The 24,350-nt window shown below is 40.3% G+C and overlaps 1 protein-coding gene across 1 annotated transcript in view; it reads right to left on the bottom strand.

The window, feature by feature from the left end:
• Positions 1-24,350, bottom strand: part of LOC148539250 (granulocyte-macrophage colony-stimulating factor receptor subunit alpha-like) — an 83,143-nt gene that overhangs the window by 33,665 nt on the left and 25,128 nt on the right. The window contains exons 7-8 of the mRNA XM_088451561.1: positions 7,982-8,132; positions 5,184-5,280 (exon numbers count right to left, since the gene is read on the bottom strand). Coding sequence (XP_088307687.1) covers positions 5,184-5,280; positions 7,982-8,132 — 248 coding nt within the window. The remainder of the gene's footprint in view (positions 1-5,183; positions 5,281-7,981; positions 8,133-24,350) is intronic.

Raw genomic sequence — 24,350 nt, 5'->3', positions numbered from 1 at the left:
TATCACTACTTTATATGTGAGTGGGTCTTAATCGTGTTTCATTGAAGATTTGACTTTCTAAACGTAGTTCACCATTGTGTGCCACCTATCTCTTTTTATGCATGCATATATATATATATATATATGTATATATACACACAAATGGACCGGCACTCAGTCTCCAGCCTGACAAATTGCCCGGGTGCCATCCTCTCAAGTGTTGTAGGTATAATGCAAAAATGAGGCGTCACTCCGGGACTTTTATAAAGATGATTGTATTAAAGCTCCATATTACAAACGGACCAACGTTTCAGAACGCCACCGTGTTCTTATTTCAAGGTAACATTAAAACATGTGATAAGTGTCTTACCTTAAATAGAAAGACCACCTGCATACCTCCTCGTGTCCTCCGGTCCTGGACACCCACTCAGAGTGCATCGGTGTCCGGCTGGGATGATGCGTCACTACCCACAATGCTCCACTGGTTCACATAGCAACCGGTGGTAACCAAACAAGTGTGCCGGTCTCCCTATGGAAGTAAATAAATAAATCCTTAAGAGATGTGCCAACAGTGCATAATACAACAGATATTAGACCACATGGCTAGGTGTGTAGTTAGATGTAACAAGTGCATGACACGGGAGTCGTTACCAATACTCCTGGTATTAAATGGAATGGGAGACATAATGTATGCTCCAACTACAAGGCTCTATATACATAATCTATGAAATTAAACTAAAGATGCTAATGACATTATTAACACAGAATCTGGAGGAATAGAAGTATCAAAAGTTAAAACGAGATCTCAGAGAAAGACATTCCATGGCATTAGTTTGTTAAGTCCATGTGGCGTGATTGTGTTTAATTCATGAATCCATTTCGATTCCAAGCAAGACTATTTTTTTATTCTGTCATCTCCTTGTATGGATGGTGGCACATGATCTATGATGGTGTAAAGTATGGCCAGCTTCACAAAAGTGTCTGGCCACCGGTTGTTCCATGGGCTTGCCCTCTAATGCCACCCGGATTGCTGAGCGATGGAGAGCCATCCTCTCTCTGAATGTTCTGATAGTTTAACCTGTATAATGCAGTCCACATGGGCACATAATAATCTAAATCACATATGATGACGTACATGTTAGTGTGTGTTTGATGTTATATTCCGTTTGATTGTGGGAGTTTTTAAATTTTGATCCTGTTGTCATGAATATGCATGTCAAACAATTAGGACAGGTATAACATCCTGGGCTATTAATATGTACTCCTCTTCTTGCACTCTTTGTCATTAGTGAGATGTCTGTGTGTACCACTAGGTCACGGATGTTCTTACCCAGACTGAAAAAAGCTAATGGTCGCTTTGTCCTAAAATAAGGAAGTACCTTGTCTGTGGCCACTACGGGCCATAGGGCCTTGGTGGCACGATTGATCACTGGGCTTGCCAATGTGTATTCACTTTTCCATGGCAATATATTTTTTTGTTGTTTCTCATTAGATTGTAATAGCTTGTGTCTGGGGATATTCATTACCTCTATTTTCTTTTGCAAGAGTTGTTTGGAGTGATACCCATGTTTTCAAATTTAGTTATCATTTTGTCCAATTCTTCACTGAGGGTACTCCTGTTACTTGTGATCCGTGCTATACTCATCATCTGGGACTTGGCTAATCCATCCTTTAACGCTTTTGGGTGGTGCCTTGAGGCTCTTAATAGTGTATTTCTTTCTGTCGTTTTTATAAAAACCTTTCTATGGATTTTATGCTCTTTGATGCTGATCTCGACATCCAAGTAGTTGATCTTAGTCGTACTCCTTTGGTATGTGAATTTCAATTCCTGGTCAGAGGCATTACCGGTGTCCATCATTTGATTAAATGTTGTTTGGCCCTCTGTCCATAAGAAAATCAAATCATCAATGTACCGCATATACAACAAAATATGATGTTTGTTGTCTGCCAGGAACAGTTTCTCCTCTTGTTGGAACTTGTAGATATTTGCGTATGATGGGGCCACATTGGACCCCATTGCACAGCCATTTCTGTGTCTGAAGAAATGATTGTTGTACAAGAAGTAATTCCTGGTTAGGGTCATTTCCAACAGTAACATGAAGAGATCTTGATCCAATTCTTGTATAGATTGTTTCACTAAGAATTCTTTCATACATTTTAATCCACTGTGATGGGTTATAGAAGTGTATAGATAGCAAACATCTGCTACACATAGTAATGTCCCTTCAGGTACTGTTTTGATGTTGTTAAAGAGCACCAGCAAATGTGTTGTGTCCTTTAGAAATGTAGGTTGTTGTTGTATATACGGATGGAGAATGGTGTCCAGCAGTTGTGATGTTGGTTGAAATAACGAACCCTTGGCAGAAATGATTGGTCTGCCAGGGGGATCCTGCAGACCTTTATGTATTTTGGGGACGGTGTAGATGACCGGAACCATGGGTAAATCTATAGTCAATGCCTTATATATTTTATTTGTGATATTCCCCTCAAGTTTCTCTCTGGAAAGAATTTCATCCAGTTCTTTTTTGTAATTTACTGTGGGATCCCGGCTAAGTCTGTCATACGTATTATCGTCCTCCTATTACTGTTCCAATTCTCTAATATAGTCAACTAAATTTAGGACCACTATGCCTCCTCCCTTATCCGCTGGGCGGATTATGATGTCATTGTAATGACTGTGGTCATGATTCAGAGGCGCTCGCTATTTGCGAGCGCTCGCTCTGAATCAGGGCGGGCCAGATTTTTTTTTCACTGGCCTCCAGGATGCTTGCTAAGTTGTGGGTGACCACCCACAGCTTTAGTGGGTGGCCTGGCGATGGTCGCGATTATCGCAACCATCGGGCTTGCGACAAGACCCTTGTGCTAGGGTCTTGTCCACCGGAAGCCCCAGTGAACTTCCTGCTCTAATAGAGCAGGAAGTTCAATACTGACATCACGTGTGATGTCAGTAGGGCTGCCCACAAACGGCAGGCATTCCTAAGTTAAAGCCTCCATTTGTGCAGCCACCCCCCCGACCCGCCTACAAAATAGGGCACGCTGTCGATCAACATCGACAGCCACCCCGTTTTGCTGCGAGCCCCGAGCGAGTGAAGTTCTCACTTGCTCCCGGGCTCACGCATGCACACTGCCCGGCCATCGCTATGCGCTCACAAGCGGGTCTGAATCAGGCCCTGAGATCAAACAATGCCTTTCTCTCTTCTCTGGTTAAATTAAAGTGAATTTTTGATGGTGCTGCGACAAAATGACTGACTGAGTCATCTAATAATCTAATAAAAGTTTTTAGTGATGGATTGGTAGAAGAAGGATCGAATCTTGATCTACTTTGAAATTGTAAAAACTTGTTGAGTGAGTCGGTGTTAGGGTGCTGTACCTCATGTTGGAAATACTCACATAGGTGTAATTTGCGAGAAAAATTATGCAGATTCACTTTCCATTTGAGATCATCGTGAATGTTAGTAGGGATAAAATTCAATCCTTCATTCAATACCTGAATTTCTACGGGACTCAATATTCTGTCAGAGAGGTTATAAATTAGGTTTTCCTTTTGTAATTGCCCTTTCTGGAGCCTCTTGGTCTGCCACACGGACACTTTCGTGATGCTGCCCATACTTTATCCATGATGAAGCACGCCATCATAGGTCATGTGCCACCATCCATACGAGGAGGTGACAGAATAAAAAAATTGTCTTGCTTGGAATCGAAATGGATTTATGAATTAAACACAATCACGCCACATGGACTTAACAAACTAATGCCATTCTCTGAGATCTCGTTTTAACTTTTGATACTTCCATTCCTCCAGATTCTGTGTTAATAATGTTATTATCATCTTTAGTTTAATTTCATAGATTATGTTAATAGAGCCTTGTAGTTGGAGCATACATTATGTCTCCCATTCCATTTAATCCCGGGAGTATTGATAACGACTCCCATGTCATGCACTTGTTAAGTTGTTACATCTAACTACACACCTAGCCATGTGGTCTAATATCTGTTGTTTTATGCACTGTTGGCACATCTCTTAAGGATTTTCTTATTTACTTCCATAGGGAGACAAGCACACTCGTTTGCTTACCGCTGGTTGCTATGTGAACCAGTGGGGCATTGTGGGTACTGACGAGTCATCCCGGATGGACAAGTCCCGGAGTGATGCCTCATTTTTTGATTATATATATATATGGGATGGAACGCACACATGAGGGATGGAACGCACACAGTTCTATAACAACAAATGCCAGGTGCAGGGTCAATAATTGCTCATAGCAAAAAAGTCCCAATGACCATGGAGCCGGACAGCTGTCGGGGCTGCCCGGGTTCTGAGCTCTTGCTCCCTGGCAATCATGACTGTATTACTACACATTGTATGGCTAAGTACCATGATTTGAAAGCTTGTTTTGAAACCCTGATTCTAGATATTAAATGGTGATTGAATATGGTGTGCTGTACATATACATATATATATGTGTGTGTGTAGTGAATAGGAAAGACTCCTGGACTGCACCCCCTGAATATATATAATGGGAGGTGCTACCTGTTGAGACTTATTGCAGGCACCTGTGATCTGTCTGTTTCTGTGCCGTATATACAAATGTACACAGAATAATTCCTGTATATCTTTTATATGATTCCATTTTAGATGTGTTAAGGTTACTCTGAATTGAGAATGACAAGGACATTTGTGCCAGTAGAGCACTGAAGAAAAATAATATTAGACACATTTTTATTTATTGCTCATCACATTTCACATGCATGGGATTTTTTTAGTATATTATTTTATCATACCCTATTTTGTGCATACAGTAACTAATGTAGAATGTTTATTTTTATTTAAAATAATTGCTATTGCATTTATGATATTTCTGTATGTCTTGTATTATTTGTGCATTTGATAATATACAATATAAAGATATGCTTTTTTGGTTTATTTAGAAACATATTTCATCTTAGCATGAGTAGCTCTATTGTATGTCACACCAGTGGCATAAGTTCATCCCAGGTGCCCGGAGGCAAGTTATCATTTAGTGCCCCCCTATCCCCCATATTTACAGCTCTAAGTGGGGTGAATATATTGTGAGTGATGGAGGAGGTACCCCTTCAGTGCTGGCGCCCGGCGGCAGGCGCCTCCATTGTCTCCCATACTTCTGCCCAGGTGTCATACCCAATTAGCCAAAAGTATCATCTTTATAAACATGCATAGACTTTACCTGCGACACAGAAGTATGAGAAGAAGTAGAACAATGGCTGTACCTATTCCTAGTACAATGAAAAGGTGGTTTTGTGTAAACCCTGTAGAAGTGGACCCTAAAAGAAATTTACAATACAAGTTAAAGACAAATGAAAGTGTGGAACAATTATATGCAACTTAAATTAAACTATTTAAAAAAAAGCTTGTCCTAAAACACAGCTTATCATGTGTTCCTGCAGTACTGTAAAAATGTAATAATACACAGAGTGGATGATGACTATAATTTTTAGAGCCTCACAGACATTTCCCCACCTTAAGGCCGATTCAATTAGAGGCGAAAAGTCGCGACCGGAGAAATGTTTTCGCCGCTGCTTTCTTTTCGCCTCATTCGCCTGTCTGTACGGGATGTTATCACATACTTTCACAATGTGCACTCCCTATTTTTTACCTAATCAATTCCAAAACAGGCGAAAGCAGAGGTGCGAATGCAGAGAATGACGAAACTAGTTAAAATGACTGCTTATTTTGGGGAAATCAGTTTGTACCCCATAAAAAGCCTAACTGACGCTGGAAATCAATATAGAAGTGTATTAATATACATAATAAAAATATTTTAGCTTCTTAAATTGAGTCGAAGGGCTGTTATTTGCATATTTGCATAAGTGTGGATAAATGATAAAAAGCAATTTCTTTTGTGAAAAATAATTATTGTAGTAAAATTGGGGGTTCATTTAAATGGGTACTATTTTTGTGTCTATTAAGTGCATTATTTAAAAGGGTCCTGAACCAAGACCCACATTTTTAGGCAAAAATAGGGATTTTGCACATCTTTTCTCCTGCCTTTGGGTGGAGAAACTTTTTCGCCTTTTTTTGCCTTTGAAACGTGCTGGAATTGAATAGGGCGATACTTTGGAATGTGGCGAAAACATCGCCTCTAATTGATTACGGCCCTTAATGTCCACCATTCAGATAAGTGCTGTACACTTGGTGAGCTCTTCTTCTCCTCCATTAGACTAGAAAAAGGCTCAGCCTCATGGGTAAGCTTACTAAGCATTGTGCTTGCAAGTTTTTTTAAACTGTTGGATATCGTCATGGATTGACAGGGGGTGCTAAGTGCAAAATATACCAACCCACCACAAACCCACTGCAATCTCGCTACAGTTTACAATCATGGTTTTCAATAAATAAAAAATAAATACAGAAATTACAAAAAAAAAAAAAAACAATGTATGGTCCCCAAAAAATATTTATCCATCCTAGGCCTTCAAGCCTAGGCTGGGAGTGGACTAATCATGGGCATAAATGAGACCCATAGTATGGGGGTTCCCCACCATCATTTCAACTAGCCCATGACTAGTTAGAAACAGGACTGGGTTTCCAAAGAGCATTAGGCCTGCATAAATGTGCCGCCGCCCCTCCTAAGTATACTCATCCCGAATGGCAGTAGCATCATCCCTTATATACAGTATGTGTAGTGGCGGGCACAGGGCAATAGTGCAAACAACAAACTAAGCAAACTTTGTCCTTGTTACACTACAGGTACCAATATTGTCTGATGCCCAAAAAGGCTGCCAGGACATACCAGCATTTGGAGAATCCCAAAACCAGTGCTTAGTAAATTTACCCTTTAGTTACTGGATACCAGAATAACACTATTTTGAATAAACAAATATGTATCTATTTTCACAAAGTATAGTATATGTGCGCTGATTGTGATGATGGCTACTTCCCTAGAGGATTTATAGGGATGATTTGTCAAACTGTGAATAAATGCAACAATCTGCATTTATTTCCAAGAAAGCAATGTGGTTACATCTGCAGACAATTTGCATGTAACCAAAACCAGGCCCTACAAGGTTAAGGGATTAAATACATTGGGGAGTAGCTATTATGTTTAGACTTTCACATGCAGCATTCATATTAGGAGAGATATTAGTGACAACTAGGCGGATGAGTAAGGAGTAATGGAAGAGATGAGAGTGGAATAGTGGGATGTTTGTACTTGGTGTGGTACAAGTGGGTTAATAGCATTCTTATGAAGGAGTGCAGTTCATGAGAAAAGATTGAGGGATAGAGATTTTCATGGAGAGACATAAAATGTAGAGTGTATAGAGGACCAAACTTGTTCTTGTAGCATTTCCCTTCTGGTTTAATACAGTTTTCATTATAGTGTTACACTTTAAAGTATTGTAGGTATCTGGGACCTAGGATAAATACTGTACAACTCTAAAGATATCAAGCATATTAACTAAAGCCTAAAGCTGAGTACACATCTATGCAATTATCGGGCCGATAAAACTATATGGGCTGATCGGCCGATAAACAGCTACAAACACTCCTGCAAGGGTCAGATTGGGAAGCTGCATTTTATGAGTGGCTTAAAAGTTTGCTGCCCGACCTCACGATCCCATAGAGGAAATGGTGCACACTGATGAGGTAATCGCGCTGAAGATCTGAGCACTTCTTTGATCTGCAGAGTGATCTACACAGCATGTACCAGGCTTAATTAATAGACACAGAATATAAGGGTAGAGTTAGTTACGTCAGATCTATATAGTAAATAGCAGTGAATTACTGAATTACTGTATCAAAATGAAAACAGGGAACATAAGTAAGTGATGTTTCTTAGGATAAACACCATAAAATAATTATAAAATTAAAAATTAAATTTTAAAATATTGGTCAATTACACAAAATGGCAGCCTCCATCATGCAGTGTATTCTTTAAGATATCTTTGAAGTCAAAACACTATATCACTGTGTAGACATCATAACACCCCTCAAAAATCTGCTGTTATTCTTGTTATTATTACTTGCCAATTGTATGTGGGTGACTCCATTTACTCCACTTCATATAATTACTTGAACAGAATTTATCCCACGTTACACTCATGATTACAGTAACTTTTTCATTCGAATGGAATAGAGTAGTTTTATAAGATGTTTTATCTGTGGAAGTATTAACACCCTGAAATAAAACACTTTCGGTAAGTATGTATCTGTTAAAAGCATATTTAGACTTAACATTATAGGAAACTAGAAATAAGTAATTTAGCAAAAGAATGAATTTAAAACATTGAGAGGGGTATTCAATATGAAAGGTTAACTTCCCTGGCGAAGTTAATGTTTCATATCAGAGTTTTTTTCTGCGTAAAGGTATGGTGCGCGCTCCCGCTTATACCCGTATTCATAATAAAATTAACGAAAACGGGAAACTCTGAAGTTGGATTTGCGTAAAGTTACAAATTTTTTCTTAAAATAATTGTAAGACCCCCCTAAAGTTGTAAAAACATGGGGGAGCACTATGGATACCCCCGTTTTAGCCTTTAATTGAAAGTCGGGGTTTTAAATAGCCGCAGCAGGTGCTTTTTTCCCGACATTGAAGAAGTGATGCAGAAGAGCACTTAGGTTATTTTTTTCGTTTTTTTTTAAGTGGTCCCATCAAATTTGGGGTACATGAAAATGAGTACTAGCATATTTTTAAGTCCCTAAAGTCAGTTTTTAAAAATTCTGCATTTGTGCACCTGCCGCTATAATTCTGTTCTAGAAAACACCTGCCGCATACTTGCAGAATAGCCCTGAACCTATTTCCCTATTGTTTAACAATTTTTTTACATTTTTTTTTTTGCACCCCCATTTTTAAATTAATTTTTTGGGGTGTCCCTATTTCTTTTTAAAACTTTTTTTGACACAGTTCTTTTTTAAATGTCAATCTCAGGGGTGCAGGCTATTTTTTTTAAGCCTGCACCCCTAAACCCCAATTCTTCACTTTTTTTCGACACCTATTCAATGGTGAAAAGTTATCACCGTTTTTTATCAAAGACTTTTCAAAACTGCGATGTCTTTGAAATTGAATACGGTGTAAAGTGCGATATTAACGCAAAAAACGATGTTATCGCACCCATATTGAATACCCCTATGAATGTATTAACTTTATGTAGAGGTTTCTTAAACCCCATTACCTAAAGATAACTTCTTGGTGGTTATTGGTTGAGAGACACAGTTTGGTGGTTAGTGTATGAGAAAGACCACTTCATGGTAGTATGCAGTAGCACATCCTTTTGCTTTTTGGTGGTTACTGTATAACACTGTATAGACTCAACCCTTTATTTTATTTGTCATGATTATCACATTTCTTTTAATTTATTAATGTTAGAATGGTGATGGGCAACAAGAAAGGACAACATAAAACAAGTCAGTCATACTGCACATTCCAAATTCAAATACTGATGTTCAACTCTTTAATATTAGACAGACCCAGACAGGAGGAGAGTGCACCCAACTAAGTAATAAGGCCAACTATACTAAACAGCCATCTTACCACCAAATGCCAGGCCATTAAATCTGAGGCACTATTACCATACCAGAAATGCCTAAACCAATTCTAAAATACCTCTAATAATAGTCTCATTTTGTTTATTGAGGGTATCATCTGTAAAATGTACACTATCCAGCCTGTATAAATGTACATATTTATACCTAATTAACCTATCTTCAACAGAACTTCCATTGTGTAACACTATGAAACAAGAAACCGTGGAAGTGACTTTCCGTTGAGCTTCATAAATGACAGCACTGGGTTTCTCAGATCGTCATACTTGGTGGGGCAAAATGGCTGACTAGATAAATTTACAAAAGGGTAAAGATATAAACAGTAATTCAAAATCATGTAAATATAAAGAAACAAGTCATTACCACCCAAGTCATTACCACCAAGGTGGCATTCCACAACTTTAGGGGCTCCAAAAATTCTCACTACCGCCATCAACTGATCTTTTTGAGAGTAATCCACAACATTCCATAACCTACAGTACATAATGAAAATGGTTAGCCTAAAGGAATAGATTGCAAGCATGGGTCATAGAGGATGCCCAGTAAACAAAAAAATGACCAATGATTCAAATGGGTGTATTATCAAAACATCCTGTAAAAAGAGAAAGTATTAAATAAGTAATCAGAATGCATTGAAATATCACAACTACACAAACAACAGTCAACAATAAACCACAAAAAAACAGCAACAAAATGACAGTGATATTAGTAATAAAAAACGACATGATAACTGGCCAGAGGCAAAAATGAAAAACCTACTAGAATCTATGCTATAGTACGTAAACTATAATTATGTGTTGCCTTTCATACGGAAAAAAAAATCCTTACTTTCCCCTGCAAACACACTGCATAGCTAGTCCTGTGGGTAGTACAGTATGTCAAAGAAGTGCCTGATATAATTTTTCCCAAATGCACATAGCACTGAAGAGCTCCCGACTTCCAACTACCCACAGCTGCAGAAGTGGTTGTCCCAATACAGAATGAATGAAGGCCAAAGACATCAAAACAGAGACTCTTAAACATGATACAATACTTCAAGTTCTGACCAAATTTATATTTACTTAGTGGTGAATCATCTTGATGTACCAATTACTGCCCAGCATTACGCAAACTTGGCAACATATAAGCTGGCGTTAAGGATACCAAGCAGATCCATGTAGTCTAAAACTTGATAAGGATATCTATCAGCCATTACCTAATTTGTCAGACTTGGATCATTGCAATTTAGCAAAAAGAACACCATCCCGCAGTAAAACTTTCCAGAAAAGTAGTGTTGATTCGCATCTTCTGCCAGTGCAATCTACTCATAATAAAAGCATCATGGATGGCCAATGTGAATGCCCCTTTAAATAACATAATTTCATAGTCAGAAGTACATATACCTTTGAGTGCCAACATTAGGTGTTGCAACATATGGTTGTCAATAGTTCAAATCCTATCCCCAACAGCAGGTTCTGCCCTAGCCCCTATTTAACACTGTGGAAACAAAAACATCCTTAGTCAAGTTGGAATTTCCATGCAATCTGGAAAAATACGCTATGTCAGCCAACCATTTTTTTGATAGATGGGAGTGAGCAACCCGCAACATAACCAGAGCAAGGAGTGCATCAATTGATGCTGACTCTTACCTCTATTAGACATGGAGACACAATATTGCTCCCATTTTTTCCAAACCATCTTATGGCAGTGCATCATTCATGGACCAACCAAGTGCCTGGCTAGTCCTTCCAATCTGGCTGAATGATTTGTCAAATTTAAATGAGAACACACAGCTGACTAAATCTAAGCCTGCAAAATGTCAAAAGTGAATCAGAAATGGCATTCTTGATCCCAGGTACTGTACATATTTGGCCTGAAAATTGATATTCCAACCAAACATCACAAAATTAGTACAGTGAGGAAACAATTCACTGGCAAAGATGACACACTCTGATGGTTAATCATTTGTATGACCTCTAAGTTGTTGCACAAAAAATACTATACTATTGTCACACAATCACTCCCCCAAAATTTCAAGAGTTACAACAAACCTTTGCATATCTAATAATCAGTCCCAACCACAATACAACAAAAACCATAGAAATTCTGTGGACCCTGCAAAGTCTGTAAATAGCTCTAATGTTACATTGTATCTAACTGTGGAAAGCCATATAAGCACAAAACTAAGTCAAGAAAGAAAAAACTGGCACATTTTCTATCTGTAGACAGGCGTAGAAAATGATCAGGTTATGCTAGACCCACTGTAAACATCTCCAAATATTTAATAAGCACTCCCTACATAGAAATGATCCTACAAGCAAAGCTAATAAGTCTTAAAGGGGATTGAGCCTGATGCAGAGTTATTTTCAAAGCCAAAATATCCATATCAATGGCTGCATGCAATTAATTGATTTTATCTTTTTAAAGTCGGCAGCACACTACAATAGTATTGATTTTGATACCTAAAAATGAAAAACACATGACAGGTCCTTCCAGATTATCATGCACAATCACAATGCAAGTTCTGAAAATAGTGCACGTACTGAAAAAAGATCATCACAGCAATGAGAATCCATTAGTCTGATACAGAGAAAGTTGTTGAGGTATTGAGCTACCCCCATCTCCCCTGTACCAACTGCCATGCACTAATGGAGGAAAGTGCTAAAGCACTCAAAAAGTGCACAGAATGGAGCATTCCATTGACCAATCCCTATCTGTCTATAAAATACCCATTACATGGACAAAACCCCATCAATTGGGAAGAATTCAGGACACTGATAAACAACTTGAAACAAGTCTGCAGGGATTGCATCATTGACTAATTTACCCATGGGGTAACAACGATGTTGGATTAATTTATATTTCCCTAGTGCTTTCACCCACTGGGGAAAGTTCCAGGTCAGCCAATGGAGGGAACTTAAAGGGGGTTGGGTACGGGATGCTGGCACTCAGAAACCCAATGCCGGCATCCCCGACTGGGTTACAACACCTACACCTACCAGTAAGTAGGCTAACCCTACCACTACCCCAGAACCTAACCATCCCTCCTCGCAGCCTAAACAACCTAACCCTTCCCCCTGCAACCTAAACCTAACCCTCCTCCCCCACATCCTAACCCTAACCTTCCCCCTAGTGCCAAACCATAACACCTAACCATTACGCTCCCCGTAACCCCAATGCTTACTGCCGGGATGTCAGTAGTCGGGATGCTGGTGCCGGGATTCTGACTGGTGTCGGGATTCAGGCATCAGCATTCTGAGCACTGGCATCCTGGCCATCGGGATCAAAACTACATCTCCTTGCCCTTAAAGTGGCCAGCCATACATTAATCACTATCTCGAGTAAATTGGGTGGCAACTCGCTCGCAGATTCAAATTTTTGGATGTACCTGATGGTAAGTGCCCAAGAACTAAAACACAGAAGCACCTCTGTCTGGGTACATAAATAGCCACCTGAACAATGGTCTGATATGGATGAGTGTTGAGGCTTTACTTAGAAGCCGTACCTGGCTTGCCATAGTAAGATCTAGCTGAAGTCTTTTGCAGTGTGCAGATCGCCACACTGGATACAAAAGCATTGTAAATGACAGCAAGATCTTGCCCTACAACAGAAGCTACAAATAACAATGGCCCAGACCACCGCCTAGTGACAAGGGGTTATCTGACGGAGGGAATTTATGTGGCAAGGGCCTAGATACAATTGCAAATGAGGACTCTGTGAATTCAAGCCACACTTCAAAACCATTGCACCCAAAACTATCTATACTAGAGGAGCCAGATTGTTTCCGATGAAACTCTTCATCATATGCTTGCCACATGAACCCTAGAGCGGATATGGACATCCTGTGCACCATGTGCATGTATTTCAGGACATTAGATGTTCAGCAGGTCATATATCAAGATATCAGGTCACAAACACATGCATTCCTGCTAGCCAATTATGGTAGGGCTGGAAAGCTACTCCACCAATATCCCCTTTATGCTTGGCTGCTCAAAATCTTTTTTAGATTTTGAAATAAGCATAAAAACAGTCACATATTTCCCTTTCCAGATACGATCTTCCATGTGAGAACGCCACCCAGTATAGTGGTTTTGTTGCAATGCACAACACCACCACTGGCTAGCAGCAGACACAGATCTATTGTCACTACATGATCTTGCCTACCAAGAATCACACTTAGGGCCTGATTCAGAACCATTCGCTAGGCTGCATTCATACATAGCCTGCCGATGTTTGCACTCTGCGCATGTGTACGCATCGCAGTGTGCGTGCACAAACCAGTCTATGCAATCGTGAAGCGATTGCCCCATGTGCATAGACGCCTCACTAGCTTGAGTGACAGGGTGAGCCATTTGTGGGTGGTGACAGGGATTGGTCAATGGAAATGGGGGAGTGGTGGTGCGAATGCAGGCGTGTATAAGCATCTTAATGCCATTTCAGAGGTGTGCATAATTAAGACGCAGCGTTATACTAGACGTCACATGGTGGAATTATACACTGAAGCACTCACAGTGCTTGCGGGAGGGTATGGTCAGCCACAAGTGCTGTGTACGCTTCCGATGGTACTTGATGTTACCGATTGTTACATACACTTCCTGGAGATGATGTGTATCACCAGGGGAAAGTGGGCATCTTAAGATAGGCTGGTGGGCATTTAAATACACACTGCGATCGCACGCCAAGACATAGTGGGCGTGCTAATGCCTTGCCGTGCAATTGCGGGATTTGCATAGTTTGGTTGCGTGTGAACTTATGTAGCGAGCAGGTCTGAATTGGGCCCTTAGTTCTATGCCTAGTGCACCTGGCACACTTAGCTTAATGTCTGGATGAATCTGTAGAATATGTGCTAATAAAGGATGATTTAGAGAATACAACAAGATCCTGTAAGAGATTCAATTCACTGGATGATCCAAGCAGGTCTTCAGAGGCACTTATAATAATGTTCATGATGCTGTGACTGCACCAGGCCCAGTATCACCTGTTTGACCTGCAGAAGAGGGAAGGAAGGCAGTAGATGGACCCCTAACAGGCATACCCCAAGCATAAAAGAAAGGAGAGAAAGAAACTGGTAAAAATGCCAAAGTGCTAGCAGGTGTCATAGAAGTAGAAGTGGGCATAATCAAGGCCTGGGAAAGTCACTAAACATACTGTACAGAAAATATATGTTGTTGCAAACCAAAAATGGTCCTAAAGTGCTGGCTGAAGCAACCAATGTGTTCACTGCAGCCATATGTTGAGCCACAGGCACAGGAAATTGAGGCATCGCTGCACAGGTGCAGGAAATGAGGGCTGCTGGGTCATATTGACAATAGCCAGCTGAACCAATCGCCATGGCAAAAAACAGTTGCTTTACAACCGAGCACATCACACATGCATCCTGGATGGGAGATCCCACGTGATGAACCCTTTCCTACTACCCAAAGTTGCAGAAGATGCAACCAGTTTAGTTACTATTGCACTATCACCCCCAACATGACCTCACTATACAGTATTAGGGGCACAAAGAACCAATGGATATGCTTGTGACCTGCACCCCCACTACATCAACCCAGACCTAAAGACCAGCGCTAGGTATAACACCAGAACCAGTGGACAAGTGATTCTTTGGCTTGACAGATGATGTATGTCACTGAACCCCACCCCCAGCACCAAAAGAAGATTCCCACCCATGAGATGATCTAGTAGTATTGTGCCTTATCCTTATACAGAAACAAGACAACCATAAGGAAGCTACATCATCCATGCAGACCTCAGCAGGACAGGACTCCAAAGCCCCAGAGCCTGCATTGAAATCACTAGCCCCCATTTCATTAATGGCCTCTGCCAACAAGGGGGTGGAGCCAGCTGTGGGGACCATCATTGGTGCCATACGTGTGGACTACCATTGCACTGTTCAGTTGATGCTCATCTAGAGATTGATTCAGCCTGGTGACAAAGTATCAGTGGAGGACACAGTCGCACCCGCACTAGAAGCCACCACTGCCATTTTGGGAGCTGCTGGTGCCATCTTAAGATTCAATAATTTATTATCACATGTTTGAATATATTATACTTTTGTTTCTTTTCAAATATTTTAAAATATTTATAACTGTAACCCTATTGAAGAAACAGAGGAAAGAAAGATTGTTTGATGAGCATTTTAAGCCCCTTTTTTCTAGTATGCATAAAATTATCTTATTTATATACAGTACACACATACAGTAAATACCTTCTTTATATGTTCACATATACTATACACCTACTTTATATAAACACATATACCTTCTTTAGAAATAGCACTGTCTCAGTTTGTTTTTTTTCCCTGTGTATTATTTGAAGGCAGTATAATTTATTATTTATACACTAAGTATTGTTTATATACTATATGTAGAGGAAGTCCTACGGACAAAACACATTGGGGCATATTTGCAGACACTCCATTCAAGGCTTATGCCAATTTTGAGATAAGATAATATTGTTTATATCATTGTATGCATATTTTATTTGGAATATTAAATCAAAGTTGTCTTATTGAAACAATAATACATTTTCTTTTTTCTAATCTAGGGTTACCATTTACAGTATAAGATAATCTATGCCTCAAGAACTCCTGATCATATTAAGGGATTCTCATTGGACATCTAATCATTTATCTATCTAGTGGGAGCAGCTGAGCAATCCATAAAAAGGAAAACACATGAGCAAATATATAGATATAGATATATATATATATATAAGTATCCGGCATTGCCCTGGTTTAATCTTCAAGTTTTTATGTTTTATTATGTGATGTTGTCCAAATCCATCTGTCCGTCCAGGACCCCAACCACTCTGTTAGGCATCCCAGACCAATTGCCACCCCTCTGTGAAGTTTTCATCCAAATCCATCCAATGGAAGGCCCAGAACATTCTCCCTGGGTCAAATGTCTGCCCAGTGTACACCAACAGGAGGTCTAACTGGGACCTCACCCCTTAGTATGTCTTCTTGGATCCAATGTTACCACTCTGTGCAGTTTTCATCCAAATTATGTGATGTTGTTCAAATCCATTCAGTGGAAGGCCCAGAACAGGCTCCATGGGTCAAAGTTCTGCTAGGCGCACAATGCCGTGAGGATCAACTGGGACCCCAACCACTCCATTAGGCATCCCAAAACAATTTCCACAGCTCTGTGAAGTTTTCATCTAACTCCATCCAGTGAAAGGGCCAGAATATGCTCCCCAGGTCAAAGTTCTGCCCAGCATACACCAACAGGAGGTCCAATCAGGACTTCAACCCCCTAGTATGTCTTCTGGGACCCAATGTTACCACTCTGTGAATGTTTTCGTCCAAATCCATCCAGCGGAAGGCTCAGAGCAGGCACCCAGGGTCAAAGTTCTGCCCAGCGTACACCAATGGGAGGTCCAACCAGGACCCTAACCCTTCTAAAACCTGGTCAGGATCCTACTTGACCAGCTCGCATTTGTTTCATTCCAATCGGTGCAGGGGTATCCGAATGCATAACCAGACAGACAGACAAACAAATAAACAAACAAACCAATTAATTTTATATATAAGATTTTTGGTTCGAGGACACCATAATTTAAACTCACTTTTAAAAATATCTTGCCACTTAATAAAATGTCATACTTTTGCCATGCCTTAATTAAACCAAGAATATATATTTTTTAATTTCTTGTATATTTGACTAAGTGTAGATTCTTTTTTTTGTAGCACAGTGCTATAAGTAACGCTTTGTTTTAAGTACAGTAAACAAAGATATACAAATTTTTCTCAATTTATGTATTTATTTTTAAACAAGAAACCCATCACAGGTGTTCCCTAGTGTCAATATTGGTAGAATTAGTGTACAGTAGGTTTTATGTTTGGATATGTCTGAGCCACTTCTGGACAAGTTACACAGGTTTAGAGAGAAGCAAATCAGATTTCATGGCATAATGGGCCCCAGGGTCTAGGGGGCCCACACCGCACACCCTGCACCCGTGTCTTCAATACCTCTCTGGAGTCCCACATCAGCAGCACCAGCGCTGCATAAATCACCAGGAAAATGGAGCAGTAGCCATTTTCCTGTGGTTTTGCCCATGCACAGTAAAAAAATCATGGCTGGCCCGCCGTTACCCCGAAGACCTGCACATGTGCAGTAGAAACTCGCACAAAGCAAGAGTCTACTGGTGCTCATAATTGCACTGAAAGAGGCTGCAGTGTAGTGCCAGATAGAGAGGAGGAGAGACTGATGGAGAGACTACACATGGGCCCCCTTCTCACTTAATATGCCCCTGGGTGCAAAGTAAAAAAAATCTTTAATATTTAATTTTGCCTTATCATTCCACACTGTGTTTGTAAATTCTTCTTTCCACGAGATTTGTAACCTATGCATATATAGCTGGGATGGTCAATGGTGTGAATTCTGCATGTATTAGGTATAATTTATAAAGCAGCCATATCAATTCAATTCAAATTCAAAATAATCGATTTCTATTTTGTCTATCTAAATTCAAAATAATCTATTTCTATTTTATCTATCTATCTATCTAGAGATGTGCGCCAACCCCTATGTGTTGGTTTTGGATCAGTATCTTTTTCTTGTTTTGGATCTGGATTTGGTTTTGTCAAAACTGCCCTTGTGTGTTTTGGTTTTGGATCTGGATTTTTTTCAAAAAAATCAAAGAAAGCTGAAATCACATCATTTGGGTCTGTTTTTTTTCCTACTGTATTATTAACCTCAATAACATTTATTTCCATATATTGATTTCATCCAGTTTAGGCCAAAATGTTGCATTTAGCTAGCTGGCTGACTAAGCTAAGCAACAGCAGTGGGCATTACAAACATGTGGCATTTCAGCTTCCAACATGGCACATCTAACAAACAGAGTGGCACTGCAGTGGAAGACAGTATGGCGATTTAATAACCTATATGACCCCATAGAGAAACCAAGAATATTTAAATTAATCAAGAACTAGATCAGAGGCCCGAGGGAGATGGAATATGTTTATGGATGTGTTGAAGGCAGGGAATGGAAGGAAGGTTTGATTAGTTTGTAAATTTATTTTATTTTTTTGTTTCTGAAGACAGTTTATAAGGGTGGACCAATGTAGAAACAAGTTCTTTAGTTCCTAAAAGACAACTTTGATCTGGAGAAGGTTCATTACTCAAGCATGGAATATTTGTCAGAAGATATTTTGCAATCTCTGCACCATCGCACGAAGATGCTTGGGGCATATATAGCAGCAGGCTTACTGAAGCCTATTTGTGTTCAATCCTAGGTGAGCCAACCACCTAAAACCTGATCCATTGAATGACATCTACAGAGCACCTGTCGCTAACAGACAGTGAGGGCAGCATTTTTGTGCCACATCCAGATTGAATACTGCCTATATGCGTTGTATATTTTTTATACATCGAATAGAAATGTGGTGGCACACCATAAAAATGGAAGTGGACTTGCTTGTTGAAGTGCTAAATAGTACACACTGACATTTACTTTGTGCTCAGGGAGGTTGTTGGAGACAATGGGACCATGATTTGCTGTTTACATCAGAGGAAAGCAGCCTGTAACTCTCCAGCTGAAGTACAACTCCCAGCATCTGTGCTGTTTGCCGGGCCTGCTAGAAGTTGTTTGTCAACAATGAGTGGAGTGTCTCAGGTTGCCTCAGCCTGCTTTACGCACAGTATGTACCATGTAAATATGTATGTACAGTATGTGACTAATATACACAACTAATTTTTGTATTAAATGTATTTAACACTTTTTTTGTATTAAGCGTATTTGCACTTTATTGCAAACACTCTGGCAGGAAGATGCGCTGTGCTGCTGCTCATATTTCTGGTCTCTCGTCTAACACCCGCCATCTACATTATCCAGTTATTCCGCTTAGATTCACCTACTAATGTACAAAGGAGGCAGGCATTTATTAAAACTGAACTGTTATATATAAGAGCCTAGCAATTCTCCAGGGTCCTGGAGCAACCAGTTGGGGTTGGGGTGGGAAAAGTTAAAAAAACTGGGTAAATATGAAAATCTACCATGTTTTGCCCAACCAATCAACTTGGTGGTTCAGAATTATTTTAACTTCCAACATGGCACATCTAGGAAACAAAAGTGGCACTGCAGTGGCAGAAAGGATGGCAATTTAATAAACTATACAAATATTTGTTATCTACACAAAAAGACAGTCATCAATGCTCCAAACAGCACATACTGCAAAGAAAATAGGTGAAAGATGGTTGTCCTCAGGCGCTCCAACCCATCATTATGTTGTATATATTAAACAGGACATGGACAGTTTAAGAAACCAATCACTTCAGCAACAGGGACAGCCACTTGTGGCTGAAGTGATCGATTTGTTTGGGCCCCCACAAAACAAGCCATCAATCGGCAGCTGACATTGCTGGCAATTATCTCTACATACACAAACCTCCTCTACAGAGGCAAGATGTTGTCGCCATCATCATCCGATTCCTCACACTCATCAGTGTGTTACTCATCTTCACATAATATTAATTTGTCCCCGCTGGAATCCACCTTTACAGGTGCCTCTGTGTTTTTTGGTTGTAATTGGTGGTAAAGGTCTTCCTTGTCGAATTTGTAGTTCATTTTTGATGAACATGATCTTTTCCACATTTTGAGGCAGTAGTTTCCTATGCCGTACACTGACAAGGTTCCCAGCTGTGCTGAAAACTTTTTCTATGTACACACTGGAGGGTGGGAACTCAAGTAGAGCAAAGCCAGTTTGTGTAAGAGCTTCCTTGCTTTTTTTTCCTGCCAATAGTAAAACTGACTGTCTGACATGCCTATATGAACACCATCATTGAAATAATCCTCAACCATTCTTTGAATGGTGACCATATTAGATGGAGTCACAGTAGAGGTGTAATTAAATGTGGGCAATGCTTTTAGACTGGACCAAATTTCAAAAGGTTGTGTTGACTCATCTGCATCCCCAGTGAGTCTCCTAGGAAAACTGTTTTTTTTTCCTGGCAGCCGCATTTGCCAGAGAAACTGAAGGAGGAGCCAACACTGCATATTGTTCCACTTGAATTACCAATTTGCTCGCCAATAGCTCTCTGCATCTCTTCAGATCTGTGGACCTGATTTAGCAAGGATCATAGTTGCTAATACGCATGCAATTGGCCGATTGTTGCGTACTGCACACTCCACTGTGATTGGGACTGTGATAGCAGTGACAACACAGACCCACCACAAAGTGATTGACAGTAAGTGCCTTTTGTGGGTGGTGACAGGGGGTGGTCGGTGAAATGCAGGCCACCCAGTGTGTTTGAATGCAGAGGTGTGCATAAATTATCCACTGTGATGCCCTACGCAGCCTGAGGTCTCATAGCGTGCATTGAAGTTAGCAATTTCTGAGTAAGGTCAGAATTTGTGCAAGTGTGCGTGAGGCTGCAATGTTACTCGATTGTACTGATGGTTTTGCAGTTTATCTAAACATTACGGATGTGTGTAAGGTAAAGTGAGTGTCCTTGTGTAGTGCTGCAACAGCATAGCAATCATAATGGATAAGCAGTTGAACTGCCTGCGTAATCGCAGTAGAACTACATGCGTAATCACAGCTGTGATCGCAATAGCGATGTGTAGTGAATCAGGCCACGTGTCTATTGGGAAGATAGACACGCTGTATGACTTAAATCTAGGATCGAGCATGGTCGTCAAAATGTATTGATCTGATTTGAAGATCCTGACAACCCTTGGATCCTGGCAAAGTGAATAATGGACTTGATCTACAAGTCCAACATACTTAGTGGAATTGCGTTGTTTCAGCTCAATCTTCAGTTTCACGAGCCACTTTTCAAACAGTCTAATTAGGAGAATTACCTGACTCATGCTGGCAGTATCTTAACTCACTTCACAGGTGACTACTTCGAAGGGTTTCAGTACCTTGCATAACACGGAAAGTATTCTGCACTGTGCTTGAGTGATGTACATTCCCCCACCTCTCCCTATGTCATAGGTCATTGTGTAGTTTTGGATGGCTTTTTGCTGTTCCTCTATTCACTGAAGCATATAAAGGGTGGAGTTCCACCTTGTTACTACCTCTTGCTTCAGCTGGTGGCATCGCAAATTCAACACGTTCTTGCAGATTGGTGCAAATGTCCCAAAATATTTCAGGTCACCAAGAGCATCTCCTTCATGGTCATTGTTTAACATTTTGAAACCATCAAGTTGAGTCTGTAAGCAAAAACTGGTACTGTACATGTTGGAATTCACCCAGCTGTAATGCATTCACATTATTGGTGGCGTTGTCAGAAATGACAAATCCCAAGGAGAGTCCAAGCGGGGTAAGCCATTTTGCAATGACTTCCCTGAGTTTTTCTAAGAGGTTGTCAGCAGTATGCCTCTTAGTGAAACCGGTGATACACAGAGTAGCCTGCCTCTGAATGAGCTTCTTTTTGATGTTGCTGTTGGTGCGGTTGAAGGCAATACACCCACCCAGTGGGCTGTCACAGTCATGTAATCTTTAGTTTGCCCTGTTCTGCTTGTCTACATATCTGTGGTTAAGTGGACAGTGGGTACAACATAATTTTGGAGGACACTAATTAAGTGTATTTTAATGTCCCTGTACTTAATGGGAATTGCTTTTCTTGTGAAGTGGAATCTAGATAGCAGGGACACAAGACCTCAATTAACTGTCTAAAACCCACTGAATTAATGGCGGATATTGGATGCTAAAATTTGGCCTAAAAATACCTCAAGATTTTCACACAAGTAGATAAAGAGAACCAAATCAAACAAATGAGACAAAAAATGGAGAAACTTTACATTTATTCTTCTTTAAAGATTTTTTGGCCGAATGACTTGTGTGCTTTGGGTTGTTGTCTTGCTACATGACCCATGTTCTCTTGAGGTGCAGCTCATGGACAGATGTCTTGTCATTTTCTTTTAGAATATTCTGGTACAAATTAAGAATTCCTTGTCTCATCAATGATGGCAAGTCGTTCTGGGCCAAATACAGCAAAACAGGCCCAAACCATGATACCACCAACACCACCCTGTTTCACAGATGGTATGAGGTTTTTAAGCTGGTATGCAGTGTTTTCCTTTCTCCAAACATAATGCTTCTCATTTAAACCAAAAAGCTCTATTTTGGACTATTCTGTCCACAAAACATTGTTCCAATAGTCTTCTGGCTTTTCCAGGTGATCTTTAGCAAACTACAGACAGGCAGCAATGTTCTTTTTGAAGAGCAGTAGCTTTCTCCTTGCAATCCTGCCATGCACACTATTGTTGTTCAGTATCCTCCTGATGGTGGACTCTTGAACATTAACATTAGCTAATGTGAGAAAGGCCCTCAGTTGCTTAGAGGTTACCTTGTGTTCCTTTGTGACCTTGCAAACTATTAGAGGCCTTGCTCTTGGTGTGATCTTTGTTGGTCTCCCACTCCTGGGGAGGGTAATAATGGTCTGGAATTTCCTCAATTTTTACACAATCTGTCTGTTGATTGGTGAAGTCCAAACCCTTTAGAGATGGTTTTGTAACCTTTTCTAGCCTGATGAGTATCAACAACTCTTCTTTTGAGGTCCTCAGAAATCCCCTTTGTTTGTGGCATGATACACTTCCATAAACATGTATTGTAATCATCATACTTTGATAGAACCATGTCCTTTTAAAAAGACAGGTTGTCCACTCACACCTGATTGTCTTCCCATACATTGAAAATACCTGACTCTAATTTCCCCTTCAAAATATCTGCTAAACCTAAAGGTTCACATACTTTTGCCACTCACAGAGATGTGATATTGGATCACTTTCCGCAAAAAAAATTAGCAAGTCTAATTTTTGGGCTTCATATGTTTGATTTGGTCCTCTTTATCTACTCTTAGGACTTGTGTGAAATTCTGAGGTAGTTTTAGGCCAAATTTCAGCAGAAATATAGAAAATTCTGAAGGGTTCACAAACTTTCAAGTGCTACTGTATGCATATACTGTATATAGATATATAAAATCAAATGTCTGACTCATCAACACCCAGCCCAAACCCCTGGACCTAGAAACATTAAAATCGAGGTGTATATTCCTTCCATGTTGTAGGTATCCAATAAGCAGGGATTTTTTTAAATTTGACTCCTAAGGTGCTGAAAAGGACTACAATATTTTGTCCCTCTGTGCAATGTCCTGACTGACTGACTCATCATGGCTGCAGCACAGTTGAATATTCAAACACAAATTGTCACCCCAAGTGCTGCCAAACATTAATGGCAGTTGCTGTGGCTCCCCTGTTTGAATAATGAGGAAGGTAATGTGTTACTACAGAGGTGAGAGGAAAATGTGTTACAACAGCAGTGAGAGGGAGGAATGTGTTACTACACAGTCAAGTCACATTATTATGACCACCAGCTAATAGCCAGAGTAACTGCCATGTGCAGCATGGACAGCAGCTAGACGGGCTGGGAGTAACTCAATATGGTGACTGGCTGCAAAGCAACCCACAGATGCTGGAGAGTGCATGGTGGTGTAGCCATAGAGCATACACAATGATCAAGGTGGTCTCACAGATGCTCAATGGGTTCAAATCCATGGAATTAGGGGGCCATGGAAGTATTTGGAAGTCTTGGTTGTGCACGTCCAACCACTGTCAGACATTTCTAGTGGTGTGACAAGTCGCATTTTTTTGCTGGGAGATCCCATCTGCCTCAGGGAAGACAATCAGCATGTATGGGTGTACTTGCTCTGCAAGGATGGATTCATAACCAAATCAGTTGAGGGTGCCTTCCACATGGATAAGTGGACCCAGAGAATGCCATGAAAACATTCCCCAGACCATAATGCTGCCATAACCAGTTTGTGTTCTTCTAGCAATGGTTGCAGGGTGTTTGTTCTCCAATGTTTCTTGCCTAACATGTCCGTCCGTTCAATGAAGCAGAAAACGTGACTCATCTGAGAAG

This window comes from Taudactylus pleione, unplaced genomic scaffold, assembly GCF_031769625.1.
Source record: "Taudactylus pleione unplaced genomic scaffold, aTauple2 ptg000026l, whole genome shotgun sequence".
NCBI classification, from domain to species: domain Eukaryota; kingdom Metazoa; phylum Chordata; class Amphibia; order Anura; family Myobatrachidae; genus Taudactylus; species Taudactylus pleione.
This window is presented reverse-complemented; position numbering and strand designations above follow the sequence as displayed.